Source organism: Sprattus sprattus (assembly GCF_963457725.1).
Source record: "Sprattus sprattus genome assembly, chromosome: 5".
Taxonomy (NCBI): domain Eukaryota; kingdom Metazoa; phylum Chordata; class Actinopteri; order Clupeiformes; family Clupeidae; genus Sprattus; species Sprattus sprattus.
In genome coordinates this window covers 37,343,691-37,360,921 of record NC_137924.1, presented here as the reverse complement: position 1 = coordinate 37,360,921, position 17,231 = coordinate 37,343,691, and the positions used below count along the sequence as shown (strand labels likewise).

The window sequence follows — 17,231 nt, the reverse complement described above, 5'->3', positions numbered from 1 at the left end:
CCCTTGCAATAGTAACCTTACTAGCACACTGTATGTCCACTAAGCTGTTGTATAATACTTTATGCCCTCTTCATATCTTATCTACTATTCATTTTGTATGTATCATGTCTACTGTATACCATCTTACTGTATGGTCTATGTATTGTGTCACATGCCATATTTGCCAAATGTATGCTAGCATGCTTATCCTGATACGTGTATGAATTCCTCTGCCATGTTTCTGATAAACCATTGTTAATAAACCATTGACAAGGTATTACCAAATAGTTCATTAGATATTTAGTATTGCTGCCTTTCAAGTGGTAGACCTGAGCTCTATACCCCGCAGGATGCCATACAAGTGTCTGCTAAATACTTTATCATTTATAAGCTTAAATAAAAAATAGAACTTACTTTAGGCTGCAAAGAACTCAATAAATTGAAGGCATTAATTAATCATCAGCCATTTATTATTATCTTTCAAAATAATAAACCATCCATTTATAAGTTTATAGTTTTAATAAATGTATTTTGCATGAATTAAGGGCATTCCCAACCTTTTTTAAGTGTAAATATCAAACTGACTGTTTGGTAAGTGTAAGTTTAAGTGTAAATATCAGACTTACTGTTTGGTACTACTTTGTAAATGGTTTATTAAATAGACTGCATTTCTATAGCGCTGTTGTACTCATAGAGCACTTAAAGGGCTTTAAAGATGAATGCCTCAGACATCTTGCCATTCATACAGTGATGGCAGATGCTTCTATCTAAGGTGCCAGCCTGCACATCAGGAGCGACTCCTCTATCTACTGAACCACGATCACCCCTTAACACACCTAATTATAAAGTGTTACCGAACACATTTATCAAATAAATCATCAAGAAAAATATATCAACAACTTACTGTCAATTGGCTTCTCCGTGATATCATTCCCAGTTAACAGTAAGTCCTTTAAATCCAGATAGGCATATCCAACATCAATACATTCTTCTTGTTCATTTAGTGGCTCACTTACAACAGTAAACTTCAGCCTACATGGGGTGAAACATATGTAAAGTTAATGATATTACAGCCCAACTACAGGCCTAGCTCTTAGGTGTTAGTCATGTGCAGCACAGATGTCAGTGTGAACAGCATTGCATGACATCAAATTGAAAGCACATAATGCAAACCAATGTAGGGATAGTCTCTTCTCTTTAATCAGTTTTTGGCTTGTCTGTACAATATCCTTTAAGAGTTGGGGTCCATTACTCTAAAATTCTTGTAAGGTAACTTAAGCACCAGTATGATATTGAAGTTTATATAATGATCTTACATGACAAGATAAACATGCATCCTAAATACTCAACTTCTCAAGGGTGTATTTTCCTTCTATACTTGGTGATTTTTGTGGCATTTTGTAACAATGTCGTTTACTTAATGTAAAATCAGTTTGATTAAATTTGGACTTTTTCATAGTGACAATGGAGTTTAAAGCCTTTTCCTTCCAGTAAAACATGTCGCACAATATATATTTAAAACCTTTTCCTTCCAATATATGGCTCACAAGCTACCTTAAATAAAGTGAATGTCGAGGTATGCAGTCACAGCAACGCTATTATTCACTGCACAGTATTTGAATGACAGAAATTACATTTATATTAAAGATGTGTATACAATCCCTAGCTAAAACACCTAATTTTAGCCATCTTGCAAGCCCACTGCAGTTTATCCCATAACAATATCAGTGGCAATATAACTAGATCCTTATTTTCTCTTTATTTTGGATCTTAAGCAGTCCATATAGGCAGGTGTAACCTCGCGCAAAAAGCGCTTGTAAAGGGACCAGTTTCACATTAATTAACTTTAAAAAGCATAGAATGGCATTAAAAGCCCTTTATCAGTATTCTTAGCAGTAGAAATGTGTATTTGAGTTGTACTGCCCTTTACACACAGTGCCCTCCACAAATATTGGCACCCCTAGTGAATATGAGCTAAACAGGCTATAAAAAAAATATGTCTTTGCTGTTAATCCTCTTGGATTTTCACTCAAAATATTCACACAATTATTACCTTTTCATTGAAGTAAAATTATTGAAAGAAAGAAAAAACAGTTGACATTAAATAAATATTTTCCCCCAAAACATGTGTGCCACAATTATTGGCACCCGTAGAAAAATCTTTAATTAAAATCTAACTGAAGTATATTTCTAGTCATATTTTACATTTTTAAGTTCACCTGTTTGATAAGGAACTCTTATGAGGTCAACCATGTCTTCCAGTTCCACTGGCGTACAAATATGAGGTGACACAGGAAAAGACCTAAATAAAATAACACAGTGACAATGTGCGACGAAAAGTTGTTGAGCTGCACAAATAAAGAAATGGACACAAGAAAATCTCTAAAAACAGTTGAAAATACCCATTTCCACTATCATGGAAATAATTAAGAAGTTTAAAGCAACAGGAGATGTTAAGAATCAGCCTGGAAGAGGACGTGTCTGTACATTGACCCCACGCACAGTGAGGGGGATGGTTCTACTGGCAAAGTAATCTCCAAGGATCACAGCTGGAGAATTGTAGAGGTTAGTTGAGTCTTGGGGTCAGAAAGTCTCAAAAACTACCATCAGACGCCACCTACATCACCACAAGTTGTTTCGGAGGGTTGCCAGAAAAAAGCCTCTGCTGTCAATCAACAACAAACTAAAGCGCCTACAGTTCGCCAAATGTAGGTCAGACTTTCAATGGGACAGAGTTACAGTGGGGAAAATAAGTATTTGAACCCCTTGCGATTTCACAAGTTTGGCCACTTGCAAAGAAATGTGTGATCTATAATTGTAATGGTAGGTGTATATTAACAGTGAGAAACAGATTATCAACAAAAAAATCCAGAAAAATGCATTTTATAACATTTATGACTTTATTTGCATTTGATGCAAAAAATAAGTATTTGAACCCCCAAAACTGACCGACAAAAATAACTTGGTGGAATAACTCTTATTGGCAAGCACAGATGTCAGACGTTTCTTGTAGTTGGTCACCAGGTTTACAAACATCTCAGGAGGGATTTTGGTCCACTCCTCTTTCCAGATCCTCTCCAAATCTTTAAGATTGTGTTTTCAATGGGAGGGAATGAGGGAATGAGGTTCAAGCCCAATATTCCACGTTACATGGCCCCATCCATAGTCCCCTTGATGCGGTGGAGTCTTCCTGTACCCTTGGCAGAGAAACAGCCCCAAAGCATAATGTTTCCACCTCCATGCTTGATGGTGGGTATGATGTACTCTTGGGGTCATATTCAGCATTCCCCCCCCTGTCAAACACGGCAAGTCGAGTTGATGCCAAAGAGCTTGATTTTGGTATCATCTGACCACATTATGTCTCACAATCCTCCCTAGAATCATTCAAGTGTGCAATGGTAAACTTCAGATGGCCCTGTACATGCGTTTCTTTGAGCAGGGGGACCTTGCGAGTGCTGCAGTACTTCAAAAAATTACGGCGTGGTGTGTTGCCAATGGTTTTCTTGGTGACTCTGGTCCTAGCTGCCTTGAGATCATTCACAAGCTCCCCCTGTGTAGTTCTGGGGTTATTCTGCACCTTTCGAATGATCACTGATTCCGCACGAGGGGATATCTTGCATGGAGTCCCAGACCTAGAGCGGGTGACAGTTGTTTGGTGTTGCTTCCATTTATGAATAATCGCACCAATAGTTATCTGCTTCTCACCAAGCTGCTTGCCGGTGGTTTTGTAGCCCATTCCAGCCTTGTGCAGGTCTACAATCTTATCTCTGACGTCCTTGGACAGCTCTTTGGTCTTGCCCATGGTGGTGAGGTTGAAGGTGTGAAGTATGATTCTTTGGACAGGTTTCTTTTATACAGGTCACCAGTTGAGATCAGGTATACCTTGTTAGACCTAATGAGGACTAATCTGTGTGCTTTTTGGGCACATAACTGGCCATTGGGAGCCGGAATTCTTGCTGTTTGCTTGGGGGTTCAAATACTTATTTTTTGCATCAAATGCAAATAAAGTCATAAATATTATAAAATGCAGTTTTCTGGATTTTTTTGTTGATATTCTGTTTCTCACTGTTAAAATACACCTACCATTAAAATTCTAGATCACACATTTCTTTGCAAGTGGCCAAACTTGCGAAGTCGGCAGGGGTTCAAATACTTATTTTCCCCACTGTATATGGTCAGATGAGACCAAATTAAAGCTTTTTGGCAACAAACATCAAAGGTGGGTTTGGCGTATACAGAAAGATAGCCATATAGAAACGCACCCCATACCCAATGTGAAGTATGGTGGCGGATCTTTGATGTTGTGGGGCTGTTTTTCTTCCAAAGGCCCTGGACATCTTGTTAGGATACATGGTATCATGGACTCCATCAAATACCAGCAGATATTAAATGAAAACCTAACAGCACCCTCTAGTAAGCCTTAAAATGGGCCGTGGTTGGACCTTCCAGTAGGACAATGATCCTAGGCCCACCTCAAAATCAACACAAAAATGGTTCACCAACCACAGAATAAAGGTTTTGCCATGGCCATCACAGTCCCCTGACCTAAACCCCATAGAAAATCTGTGGGATGAGCTGTAGCCAAGTCTACAAACGTTGACCTCAGATTATGAAGGATCTGAAGAGATACTGTATGTAGGAATGGTCTCAGATCCCGTGCCTTGTGTTCACTAACCTCATCACGCATTATAGGAGAAGACTCAGAGCTATTATCTTGGCAAATGGAGGCTGCACAAAACATTACATTAAGGGGTGCCAATAATTGTGGCACACATGTTTTGGTGGAAAATATTTATTTAATGTCAATGTTTTTTTTTCTTTTAATAATTTTACTTCAATGAAAAAGTAAGATTTTTGTGTATATTTCGAGTGAAAGACTGAGAGGATAAACAGCAAAGACATATTTTTTATAGCCTGTTTAGCTCATATTCACTAGGGGTGCCAATATTTGTGAAGGGCACTGTACGTATATGCCCATAACTATTGTAGCCAGCACAGTCTTACCTCCCCTGGTTGGGATCCATTCCTTCCAACATAGTGTACAGGTAGTGTCTGAGAGGTGCTGACTCGGCACTGTCCACATATATCACTTAAGGAAGCACAACAAAGATGGAAATAGGAATACAAATAGGGAGAAACAGAATGAAAGATAACACTTTATATACATTATTTGACAAGTATGGTATGTGTGGTGGCATAATGGACAGTATCACTGATCACCAGTATCGCTGATCCGGTCCTGTGTAGTTTTTTGTTTATCATACCACACCTGTTTCTTTGGCTCTTTGATTGTACAAATACATTATATGTATAATACTAATCTGGGTTAACCACATCTCTCTTACGAGCATCCTGTATACATTTTGAATTATGAAACAAATGTATTTGCATTGGTCCTGCAAGGACAAAAATAGTTCAAGATAAAGGACAGGTATTCAGCAGACACTAAGGGCAATGGGTGGTTAAGTAGCTTTGAAGGGATGGAGTCTAGTAAACACGTTGATCATTTAGATAAGGGTATTAGGGAAGTGAGTTCAGGGAGATACGATTCTAGCAGTACACCAGATATTGGAGATGTTGCAGAGGGGGACCCAGTGCTTCCTGAGAGACTACTTGGTCATTCCCATATTGATATCATTTTGTTATTGAAAAAGGTCATAAAAGCATTTATTTTACAGGTTGTAGGAACAGAGTGTTTAACTACATTGTGTTTTCTGTTGTTCTAGAAATGGTGTTGAAGTGAAACTTTTTTTTGGTGGAGTACCATTTTCTATATTTTAGTTTTCGAGTAGAGCAAGCAACCTCAAATGTAATTCGAGGGTTCATCATAACTAATGCAAAGTAAGATGAACACAACTACATTTTCTATTAGCCAGCCTGGCTAGCCACTCTGTGGTTTTGTGCTCTAGACACAAACCCCAGTGAAAATGTACAGCTGTTACCGCACAACGTTGTTAAATACGTCAATATATCGTCAAAACATATTACCTAGCAAGCTAGCCAGACTTTATCAGTGCCAGCTGTGCTGTTCTTTGTCAGAAGGCTGTTATCTATAGAACGCTCTATCTCAACATTGCCAAAACTGTCATGTCATTAATAGTACATTTGTCATGTCTGTGGTTGCTAAGAGGAGCCTCGGGCTTTCCCTACATGGAAACTCCTAGGTTATGGTGTACTACCAGCCTCATGTTAGGCCAGAATGCTCCATTGTACATAAAGATACCTAAATATGCGTGTGCCATATTCTGTAAATGTGGACACCTTTCATGACCTAAAACTTAATTTCAAGACTTGGTTTCTTACCCCTTATGAAATTGTAATGGATTTCCTCTCCATCAGTTGGCTTACGCAGAGACAATGGTGTCTCTGTTGTTTCCATAGGAACACCAAGGAGACGGTACTCTACATACACGCGTTGTACAGATTTGTCCAAGGCAATCCGGGAATTGGGATCAAATGAAAGTGAAAGAATCTCCACTCTAAATTTGTCCCCCTGAGACAAATGACACAGAACAAATGAGTTTCTATCTTAAATTAAACCTTAACTAAACCTAATGTAAGATATCTGCAAAAACTGTAAATGCAGTATTCATAGGTTTTTTAACTCCTAAATTCATATCTAAACTACTTTCATACTTCCTGTACCTTCCTCTTTGGTTTTAATGATGGTGGAATAATGATGACATCACTGCTACTGGAGGATCTTGATTTGTCAGAGTCTAAAGCTTCAGTTTCCTCATGATCTGATGCACAGGAGAAATATGGATGTATATATGATACAAATATGACAAATAATTAGAAGTGGTAGAAGAATCTATAAGTCACTCATTAACAGGCTGCAAGTAATAAGTTCAACATTTTCAACAGGTGAAATGAAAACACAGGAATTGTAGGAAATACGAGCTTGTATCTACCAAACCGTTTACCGTTTAACATATTATAATTCCTTCAGCAACTTCCGTTCCGAAAGGTCTGGAGGTGATGCAAATATAAAATTCCCGCACGTAGACAAACGTAGGAGTAAGAACATTCAGAATGGCAGGAGAATTTAGCAGTGGTGCCAATGAGTCCATAACCTCCCCATAAGGTAACCCATGAAGATGCTACAAAAAGAGTTACCTTTGCTGCTTTCATTGTCATGCCGCTCCAGTTCTGGCTCAACTCTGATGGCTCCCTGTTTAGAGGGGAAGGTTTGTTTTTATTCTGGTTTGTTTAACACATTCTTGTTTACTACATAATTCCATATGGGTTTTGATGTCTTCAGTATTAATCTACAATGTGGAAAATAATAAAAATTAAAGAAAAAACATTGTTCATACTCCTTGGGGGCTATCTCTTTTTTTCTGGGGTAGCAAAACAATGATCTAAGAGTTTTTTATGAACAAAAACAGGCCAACAGGCAATTTACGTGGGTGTGTTGCTATGGTGGGTGGAGTTTGTTTCCCCATGGATAGACAACAACTATATTGTGCTAACTGTGAAAACTTTTCATTCTATGCAGGCGTTGCGTTTTGTTGTCATTAGGGTTTAAAGGACCCGCTACATCATTAATCTTTAGTTTCTCAAGTTTCCGCCAGCCAAAGCATACTACATTAGATCAGCTCATTGGTGTCAAATAGAGAATTCAGTTAAGAGCTGTGTCCTGCTTATCGAAAGTATACACAAGGGAAGTTATGGGGATGAACCCATTGCCGTAGTGGACAGACTGGTAAACTATTCTACACCTGAGATAAGCAACAAGAACATCATAACAAAAAGGAAAGGAAACACTAATAGTTCATATATTTAGCATAACATAATTCATATGAAAAAATTACCTTTAACCTAGGTTTTGCAATTGGCCTCATTGTTGCATGTGGTCCTTTGTCAGCCAGTACCTTCCTTTTGACCTCTGGTATTTCCCTCTCTGGTTGATCCCTCTCTCTGTAATATTGTGGTGCTTTCACTGACTGAAATGGGTACTTCCATCTCAGTGACACTCGAACAATTCCCCTGGTACCTCCAGTTGAGTCCCACAGCATGTAATCTCCTATAAACACAAACATTATCATAGTTAATACTCACACCATAGATGTTACCATGGCATCCTCTAATAGGCTTGATTACTGAGTGGGTACACTGGGTACCTGCCTTTGGGTGTGTTACCACATAGGATCCCAAGTCTTTCTTTGTGTTCATGTAGACATTAAAACAATATGTCTTTCATATGTCTTTCATCCAACAAAGCGTAATAGTCCTGGTCAAAGCTTTTAATTCATTTGGATTAGATGGATACATTATTAATCCCGAGGGAAATTTTAGCAATTAGCATTGAGTAATCGTTAATTACGTGATGCTCGTGTAAGAATGGAAAATGTGTCTGTTTCAAAATATAGTTCATTGTTATTATTAATATATTCTACATTTCCCCTACTGCATTGTTAGAGTCAGGATGAAGCAGGTTTGAGAGCCGAAAAGAAGAGTTGAGTGTAAGAGTGTTTTGCCTGGCACTAGAGAAGTCAAGCGTTTCAGTTATTTACTGCATAATGGATGTTGTCAGTAGAAATCAGCAGTTGTGAGTTGTGGACGGATTTGCTCAAACATTGAGTCTGTAATATAATAGACTAGGAAACAACACTAACATGGATAAACAAAATAATGTTATATATATACACATCTACATATAGAACATAGAATCTGTCCAAAATCTACCGCACCCACCCCCCCACTACCTCTGAGTTCCGAGTACACACCTCTTATTGGTCTACCAGTTGCCAGGGTCTGCAGTGGGATGGACGTCTTGGCCAAGTAAGCAGGTGGAATCTGATCTTCACTCTCATCAAACAAGTAAACCCACAGTTTGGTGCGGCACAGGTACTCGCACACATCTGAGGTCATAGTGACTGAATAACTTGCCACGTCTTCAAACACAGGATCTGCACTGGAGTGTATGATGGGAGATGAATGAGGTGGCAGGTCAAACAGCTGGTATGTTAAGTATGCATCAGGAAGCAGCTCCGGCCAGCGGGCACTGAGACCAATACAGCGATCTAGCACCACCTCCAGTTCATTGGGTGATCCCATATCATATCTCTGCAGCTCCTGTGACCCCCCAAAAAATACAAGATACAAACATAAATACAAACATACACACACAGGGTGCAATGTATCACTTTATCATAGTGATTAATGCTACTTCAACACTAGGCCGTATAAAACACCTAAAATACAAATATTTCTAAATCGTATCTAAGTAAAGGGCTGCAATGTGAGAATAGTCACACAATAGTATAATCAGAAATGACTATCACTGTCAGCGCACCCGCTGGTCCGACCATAGAGATAACACCACGGCTGTGTGATGATCCTGATCTGACCATAGAGGTGACACCACGGCTGCGTGATGATCCTTGTCTGACCATACATATTAGTATTGAGAATGGGGCAGATTCCTATTATGCTGCACCAAGTGTTTAACCTTAATGATTGGAATGTCTGACTGTAACCAACTTGACTCATTAAAGTTGCTGTCTAGCTAGCTTTCTGGTTAACAATTTGTGGAGGGGAAAAAGAAAGCACTCTTTTGATCCATCAGTTCAGCCAACTCTAGTCTAAATAAAATCTCATAGTAACCGCCAAAAGAAACAGCTGGCTAGCGTTTGCAATGCACACCTGGCCTTTATGTTAGCTATTTAATTAATAAGGCTAATTTAATTGATGGTTTACTGAAAATTATAAGCATTAACATTTAATTTAAAAAGTGAATCTACAGTTTGTGTTTATTGAAAACGGTTTAATTGTAACGATACCTCATAGATATGTTCTCTCCTGTGCAGTGGCTGCTGAGTCACCCTAGTCTCTGTTAGTCCCTCCAGCTGTCTGTCTGCCGCTCTCTCCAGCACAGACTTGGTTGGTCCAGTGGGGGGCTGCAGTCGCACCCAGATCTCCAAGACCCCAAGGATTTCCCCATCCTTCCCTATTTACAGTGTACATATTAGATATGTATTAATCATTAAGACAAATGCAATAACCAATACAATATATAATGACATGGTGTAAGATCTGCCTGGGACTCATGGTTCTACTTGGTTGCTGTGTTTACATGTTACTCTCATATGTTTGATCAGGCATCTCAAAACTAGGCATTGGTCCAGCATTGTCCAGAAGTGCCCCAGATTTTATGCATGGTATGCAAGCCTGATGCAAGAAGTCTTCTGCTTACAAGACATCATATACACCAGCCTGTTTACCTATACACTTACAAATGCCATCATTGACATTGTTCCCTGCTTTATACTGCCACTCATCCTATAATAGTAACCTTATGAGCCCCTCTTTGTCAATTCTAAGGGGAAACTGTCTTTTATTGTAAAATAGCACTCATTTGAAGTTCCAGAAACCCTGAAGCAGGGCACAGTTACATCAGTGAGGGAATTTCAAAAAGGTTTTCTTACTTTTTTCTTCTGAATTTTAACTTCTTTTATTATTTTACTTCCTTCTCAATATCCTTTACTATTGTTATTAGTGTACTGATTTTATCACTGCTCCTTTATCAATGAAAGTTTTAAGATTTTTTGTATTATTTTGTTATTTTCTATTTTAGTTATGTAGAATTTTTCACAGTTGTGCTGCTCTTTTCTTTGCACCCTCGCCATCATTGGAAATGAGGGTCTTTTCCTAAGGCTTCAATTATTAATTCTGAATTTAAAAAAGTATAAAAACTTGCAGTTTACATTTACATGGGAGTGTTTCTAAGAGAACATATTAAGTTAATGTGAAAAATATTTCATGAAGACACATACACTATTTCTTCATCAAAAACTATTTATATACTGACCTGTGATGTTTGCAGTACCACTTATTCGCTCCCCTCTGTATTCCATTGCATCCAACAAGGAGATCTGTGCTCGGCCACAGGTTACAAAGAGCACCCCGCCAAGCTTCTGGTGAAGGTCTGCAGTCATAATGCCCCCCTGTCCTGCGAGTTTTCCCAGGTCAGAAATAGACAAGGCATATCGAGAGGTGAAGCCATAGTGGGGCTGCACTCCAGACCCCAGTGGTGTTGAATGGGTCTCAAAATCCAGGACAGAGTATGTGCAGAAGGTCGTGAGCTCCGTGGGCATTCCGCATTCCCTTGACTGTGCCTGTCCCATGAGTCTTAGACCAAGGGGTGTGAAGGTCACCCCTCGAAGATGAACCTCAAGCAGAGACTCCCCTCTTTGCAGTTGAAAGACTACATTATCATCTTCAACTGGAAACACATTCTCTTGATCCTTCCCCATCCAAGAGTATTCTGTCGGCGTGGTCCGTTTGTAGACCTTAGGGCTGTACACCAGTTCCCTGAGCTGAGCTGGAATACAAATATAATGGTTGTCATCAGGGGCACATGTTTATCACTTCAACAGCACTACCTTTCTTAAGACATTTACAGTAAAACTACAGATATAATTTACAGTACAACTACAGATATAATTTACAGTACAACTTAAGATATCAAGATATCAAGATAAAAGTATTAGAATACAATTCAACATGTACCAATTTAACCTGGCCTATGAACTTAGCAATTTAACACTGTCCTCGAGGAAGTCTTTCTTATCATCATTTATCAAGAGAGATATTACCTTGAACACCTGTTATACAAATATGCATATTAATAAGAGATTTATGGCCAGAGGTCATAAGGTCACATACCAAGCAGATCTTGTCAGAAAACTATGTGGGGGGCGTGAGGGGTAAAGAAAATGTGTGTGCTTGTGTGTGAGTGTGTGTGTGTACATGGCAGTCCCCCTCTCCCTCTCTCCTTTCCTCTGTCAGCCAAATAAAGACCTTTCGTAGAATTTTTGAAAAAACTGAAACTTACATAAAAAAAACTGCTTTATAAAAAAGGTGGGACTTGAAGGGTGTATTGCATATCTTTATAGATATTTAGGTTAGGAGGTTGAGATTAGGTTGAGAGGTGAGGAAAAGATACTTTCCAAGCATGCAAACCCATGAATCAGCAACACTGACTCTTGGTGCCCCAAACTTTGTGCCCTATATGGTGAAATGTCATGTGCGATCATATGGTTCGGAAAAGGGCTGTTCGCCCAATGGAGAGATGCAGCATGTTTGTATGCAGACTGGCAAAATGTTGTGCTATCATTGGTTGGCGGCTGGTGGCTCTGGATGAAAATGTTTGGACCCCGATGGCAGCTGCTTGCAGTTATATTCAAACTTAACATGATGTTTACATTGTAAATAAATGGCAAGTACATTTATACTTGCCATAGCTTGCCAAATTGTAAAAAAAAAAAAAAGGAAAATGGTAGATGGGTAAAGCGTACTTGTGTGATTCTGAATCCACTAGTAAGATAACACACTATGATGGATTCTAAATACTGCATATTGGAATATATTTTTGTATATGTCTGTTAAAGAAGCATTCCGGATCAATTGCTATTCGCTAACGATATGCTAGCGGCTAAAACTAACAAAATCTCTTGAAATGCGCAGACTTTGACATTATGACAAACTAGTTACTCAACAACTGTCAAACACAGTCAAACATCAAGCAAGTGCAACACAAGACAAAGCAAGACGGAAAATAAGCTACTTACTAGTTCGGCAGACAGTAGAAAGCCGGGTGGTGTTAGGCAATCTTACATTTAGCGGTTATATGCCTATGGACCCTGGTATGGCAATGGCACGGAGACGATTCTCCATATTAAAAGTCATTGTAGCGCCCCAATTTTTTTCAAGCTGTTTTTTTTTAAGGTAAAACTGCTTATCCAAACCCTAATCCTGAAGTATAATTGTTGCATAGTGTTACTTTAAAGGGTGTTGTAATTTTGCATTAGTAAAACAATGTGTTCTTTACTGCTGCAGTTGTTGGAGCTGTTGGCTTAGAAAGCTAAACCTGTTACCAGGTTACGGTGGTTATGGTGACAACTCAGTCATTAGTTTCAAAGTCCACTGTAAATACATCAAATGTCATCCGGGTTTGATTAATTTAAGGTAAGTGTTATATAGCATGTAAGCTGGAGATGTAAGAGAGCTTAAGTCCACTTGGCACACACCACCTGACAGCAAAGGCACAGAGAGAGTCTGTGTGAGAGGAGGTTACATTGGAAAGCGTTCAGATTCTACTGACAAATAGACATGATATAAATTTAAACTTCAACTTGAAGGTGAAACTGAATTAGTATAAATATTTCAAACGATCATATTGGGAGATCTGAATGTTGTGTAGGCTACTGTGTAAGTGTGCTTTTATTTGTGCTTTAAGATCAGTGAGAGGTTCAATGGTTTTGGTCAAGTCTTTTCTTAATTTTAACCTGTTAGTCTTTTTTGTGTTTTATTTGGTAAACGTATCTATTGTTATGGTTGTTAATATTTATTTACTTCTATTTGACCTAATTCTAACTTGCTATTCATTTTGGTTTTATTGTTTGTTTTTCATCACCCGCTTTTAACTTTTTTCTTGTTTTTTATTTGTTTCTGTTGTTTTATTTCCTTTACCTTTTGTCTTCATTTAATTTAAATCTACTTAAGTTGACTGCAAAGCACTTTGATACAACTCTGTTTTCTTAAATGTGCTATACAAATAAAGTTGACTTGACTAAGAAACAGCACCTGCATAACAACACTCACCCTGTAATGTGATGATCTGCCTCATTCTGCTTTTCAGCATTCTCTCTTTCTCTGAAACTTTTTTATGGAACTCTTGTTTCTCTGTATCTGCTCTGAATATGATGGTTTGCAGCTCAGCCTGCAAAGGCAAAACAAAGGTACAATCACATGTTTAACAGAAAGAGAGATTGGCGTATATGGAGATGAATGACTGAGTGAGTCTGCCAATATCTGTGTTCATTAGTGTGTATGCAGACATTAACTGTGTGTGTGTGTGTGTGTGTGTGTGTGCGTCGGGTATGTGTGTATGGAGGTATAAACCTGTAGATCGGTACTAATCCTGTGTTGTAGCAATAGCAGGTCTCTTGTTTTCTGCAATTCAAACACTGTCTCAGCATAGGATGCCTGTAGATTGATCATCTCACGATATGGGTCTTCCCCTCTCCCATTGGAGCTCAATAATTGCATGCCCTCTTGGCTCTCCTTCTGAAGCCTGAAAGCCTGACACAAACACAAACACAAACAAATACAATGACATCGTGCTACTACCTGACCTGTGCTAGCATTTTAATGTTTAGTTATGAAACAACTGTCAAGTGACAAATGCTTGGGGGGAAAAAAACGTGTGTTCCACAAGCTGACCTTAATTTGGAGTAAAGTTTCACTCAGTTCTTCAACACTCATGTCAAACACCTATGTGAGAAAGAGATAAGACCATTTTCATGACACAGTATCACTAATGTTAGATTAGTAAAGCCTGTCATTTGGTGGCACATTATAACCTCTTACATGAGTCACCGAGTCAAGCCTCTCTTGTAATGATGTCATCTCCTTTCTGTACACGAGGACTTCATTCTCCAATCGGCTGTGTTTTTCTCGCAGAGCTTTCACCAAAACTTTATATATATGAAGACATAATACACATTAAGAGACATTGATGAGTTATTTCTGAGTCTTCTCAAAACAAAATGACCCTAATGTGTTGTTTTATGTGTTTTATGGGGTATTAATGTGTTTATACCACCCATGTTTATCCCTAAAATTACATAATAGCTAGCTTCCAATAACTATCAAAAAAGTAAACAATTGTGTAACATTGTTAATGTTAATACCCTATTACATATCTCAAAACACCATCATGTACTGTATTATCATGTACCAATCAAATCAGACAAGTTTAGGAAGTCACACCAGAAGTTTGATGATCAAGCAGTCCAGTTTCAGGTTCTTTGCATGTGATGGATTGACCAGATGGCTAAATGTTCAAAATCTAGATTAGACTGGCATTATTAGATGTATCAGTTCATTCAAGAAACCCATCATGTCATGGGTTACGGGTATATACAGTATTGTCACATTTGGGTATCTGTTTCATGACTGGTCGTGCTAACCTGATGTATATTAAACCAAATCCACATTTGTTTCATGTTTGACCAACTTGAACTTCATGCCATTTTCTTTATCAAATTAACCCGTTTTCCAAACAAACATGTTGATTTCCAGTGGCTTTCATAGTCTTCTCTGCAGGCCTAACCATTTTAAAAACTGAAAAACTGAAACTTTAGTTAACTGTTTATTCTTTGCTTAGCCTTTCCCCGATCACTTCCTGCTCCCATTATGTAGTCTGTTCATACAGTCTGACAGAGGGAACAGACAGCGATAGGGAGAGAACAGTTTTTGTCCAATCAGTTAATTTAAAAATTAAATATCCATCTTAATGAGGTAGTTATTTTCAGATTAATTCAGTAATCATCAGAAAACATCACATAGAAGCTTTGCATTTATTCATAAAATGAATTTACTTTCCTCATAGTTTCCTCATGAAAGTTCCTGATGCAAACTGCCAATCTATAAATGTGTTGTGTGGAATCACCCCTTCATACCCCTCACTGATGCTTGCCTCACCTTGCTTTTATCAATATTACTCTACCATGATGACAGTAAAAGGACGTATACATTGGAATAACCTACACAGATATTATTCATTTGATAATTTGTTAATAATAACTAGGTAAAGTAACTACCAGCTCATATCACTAAACCTCTCTCTATCTCTATCTTCATCTACGAAGTGCTGGAGAACTGGGTTGTGCTTTCGATTCTTACCTCTTTCTTGTTCCCTCTCTTCCTCCAGCTTTTCTGCTTGCCACCTCATCTCCTCTTTCTCTTCTTGTAACTTTTTTTTCTCTTTGGTATCAGCAGAAAGCCTCTCTTCTAGGCTCTGTGTCTGCTGTCTCCAGTCTCCACCCTCAACCTTATCTGGTGTGCTCTCGTTTTCCACAGGCCTCTCTTTCTGGCCTTGGGTTGAAAGAGTACTGAAAGAGGAGAGGGTAGAGGTCAGCAGTGGAAGAACTATTCAGATCCTTTACTTAAGAAAGTGATATGAATTTGAGTGGGCAGATGTAATGCCATGGACTTGGTCTTGGTAGTTTAATCCATGGCATGGGACTCCACAGAGTTTACCCATGCCATCGGGGGTATTATGAAACTGAACATACAGTACTGGTCAGACCCAAGTCTCAACTGACTCAGCAGGCTTGACGAGCAGCCAGTGAAAGTCCCACACAGAAGACAGGCAGAAATATTCATATACTATGCTTCATTTGTATTTTTTCTCGGCCCATAAATCAGAAGTAGTGATTTTCACCTTTCCACTAGTGCATTATAACACTGTTTCAAGATATTGCGTTCTTCCTCCAGGTCTGACACATGTTCCTTGAGCTAGAAATAATTAGGGATATAATACAATTCAGTGATTAGGGATAGAATTCAAATCAAATGTATTAAATACAAGCTTTAAATAATCCAGGCATTAAAACAACATATACTGAGAAGGAAAAGTTAGATAATTCTAGAGCCTTTCGACTGCAGTACCTCTTCTTGGCTCTGGAGGGACATGCTGGCGGTGGTGAGTTGACTCTCCAAAGTCAGAATCCTCTGTCTCTCTTGTTTCAAATGGATATTCAGTTCCTCCACCTTCTCCAGGAGAGTCTCTTGACTTTCTCGCAGAGCCCTTTCACCCTAAAACATCATTTTATTCTTAGTGAAATAACTTCAAAACTAAACAGACAGAAGACATTTATGGAACATTCCTATATTTTTGTAAATCAACACTGTAATGAAATAGTGTATTTAATAAAACTCAAAAGTCATATAGGTCATGGGACATGCTAACATTTAGAATTGAGTTGATGGCTTCTTATCAAAAGTGTTATGCTATTATGCCCTGGCTGTCTGACTCTCAACCTTTCTAATGTTAATTAGATTTTTAGTAAATTTGGTTTACCCATTGGACCACTGCAGGATTCATTGTTCTGTCAATAATGACTTCCTGTTCTGGCTCTCAAGCAGCGCAAGATTCGAAACAGTACCATATTATCAACATCCTGTTTCACATTTGAGATCTTCTTATTTTAGCCAAAAGGCTTTATCTTGACCCATGCAAGTAGTCCTCTGGCTCATCAAGGTTGCCTTACTCTTTTGAAAGCAATAGTTTTCTTGGAGATAAGTGCCTTTCTTCTCGCTACACACAATTCTGTCTAGTTTCCTCCTTGTAAAGGGCTGATGAACACTTGCGAGTGTGCTAGGTGATTAATTAGGTATTCAGGTTAAAGTGTGTAACACAACAGCTTTAACAATGTGAGTGTATACTGGTTTAAATG

At 38.5% G+C, this 17,231-nt stretch overlaps 1 protein-coding gene across 1 annotated transcript in view; it reads right to left on the bottom strand.

Annotated features, from left to right (window-relative positions):
- rpgrip1 (RPGR interacting protein 1) overlaps positions 1–17,231 on the bottom strand; it is a gene marked incomplete at both ends in the record, with an annotated part of 35,129 nt that overhangs the window by 484 nt on the left and 17,414 nt on the right. Inside the window, 16 exons of the mRNA XM_080839811.1 lie at positions 884–1,011; positions 4,984–5,068; positions 6,283–6,472; positions 6,625–6,722; positions 7,099–7,153; positions 7,857–8,008; positions 8,712–9,060; positions 9,768–9,934; positions 10,796–11,308; positions 13,591–13,708; positions 13,891–14,070; positions 14,212–14,262; positions 14,359–14,465; positions 15,676–15,884; positions 16,217–16,290; positions 16,444–16,590. Coding sequence (XP_080695937.1) covers positions 884–1,011; positions 4,984–5,068; positions 6,283–6,472; positions 6,625–6,722; positions 7,099–7,153; positions 7,857–8,008; positions 8,712–9,060; positions 9,768–9,934; positions 10,796–11,308; positions 13,591–13,708; positions 13,891–14,070; positions 14,212–14,262; positions 14,359–14,465; positions 15,676–15,884; positions 16,217–16,290; positions 16,444–16,590 — 2,623 coding nt within the window. The remainder of the gene's footprint in view (positions 1–883; positions 1,012–4,983; positions 5,069–6,282; positions 6,473–6,624; positions 6,723–7,098; positions 7,154–7,856; positions 8,009–8,711; positions 9,061–9,767; positions 9,935–10,795; positions 11,309–13,590; positions 13,709–13,890; positions 14,071–14,211; positions 14,263–14,358; positions 14,466–15,675; positions 15,885–16,216; positions 16,291–16,443; positions 16,591–17,231) is intronic.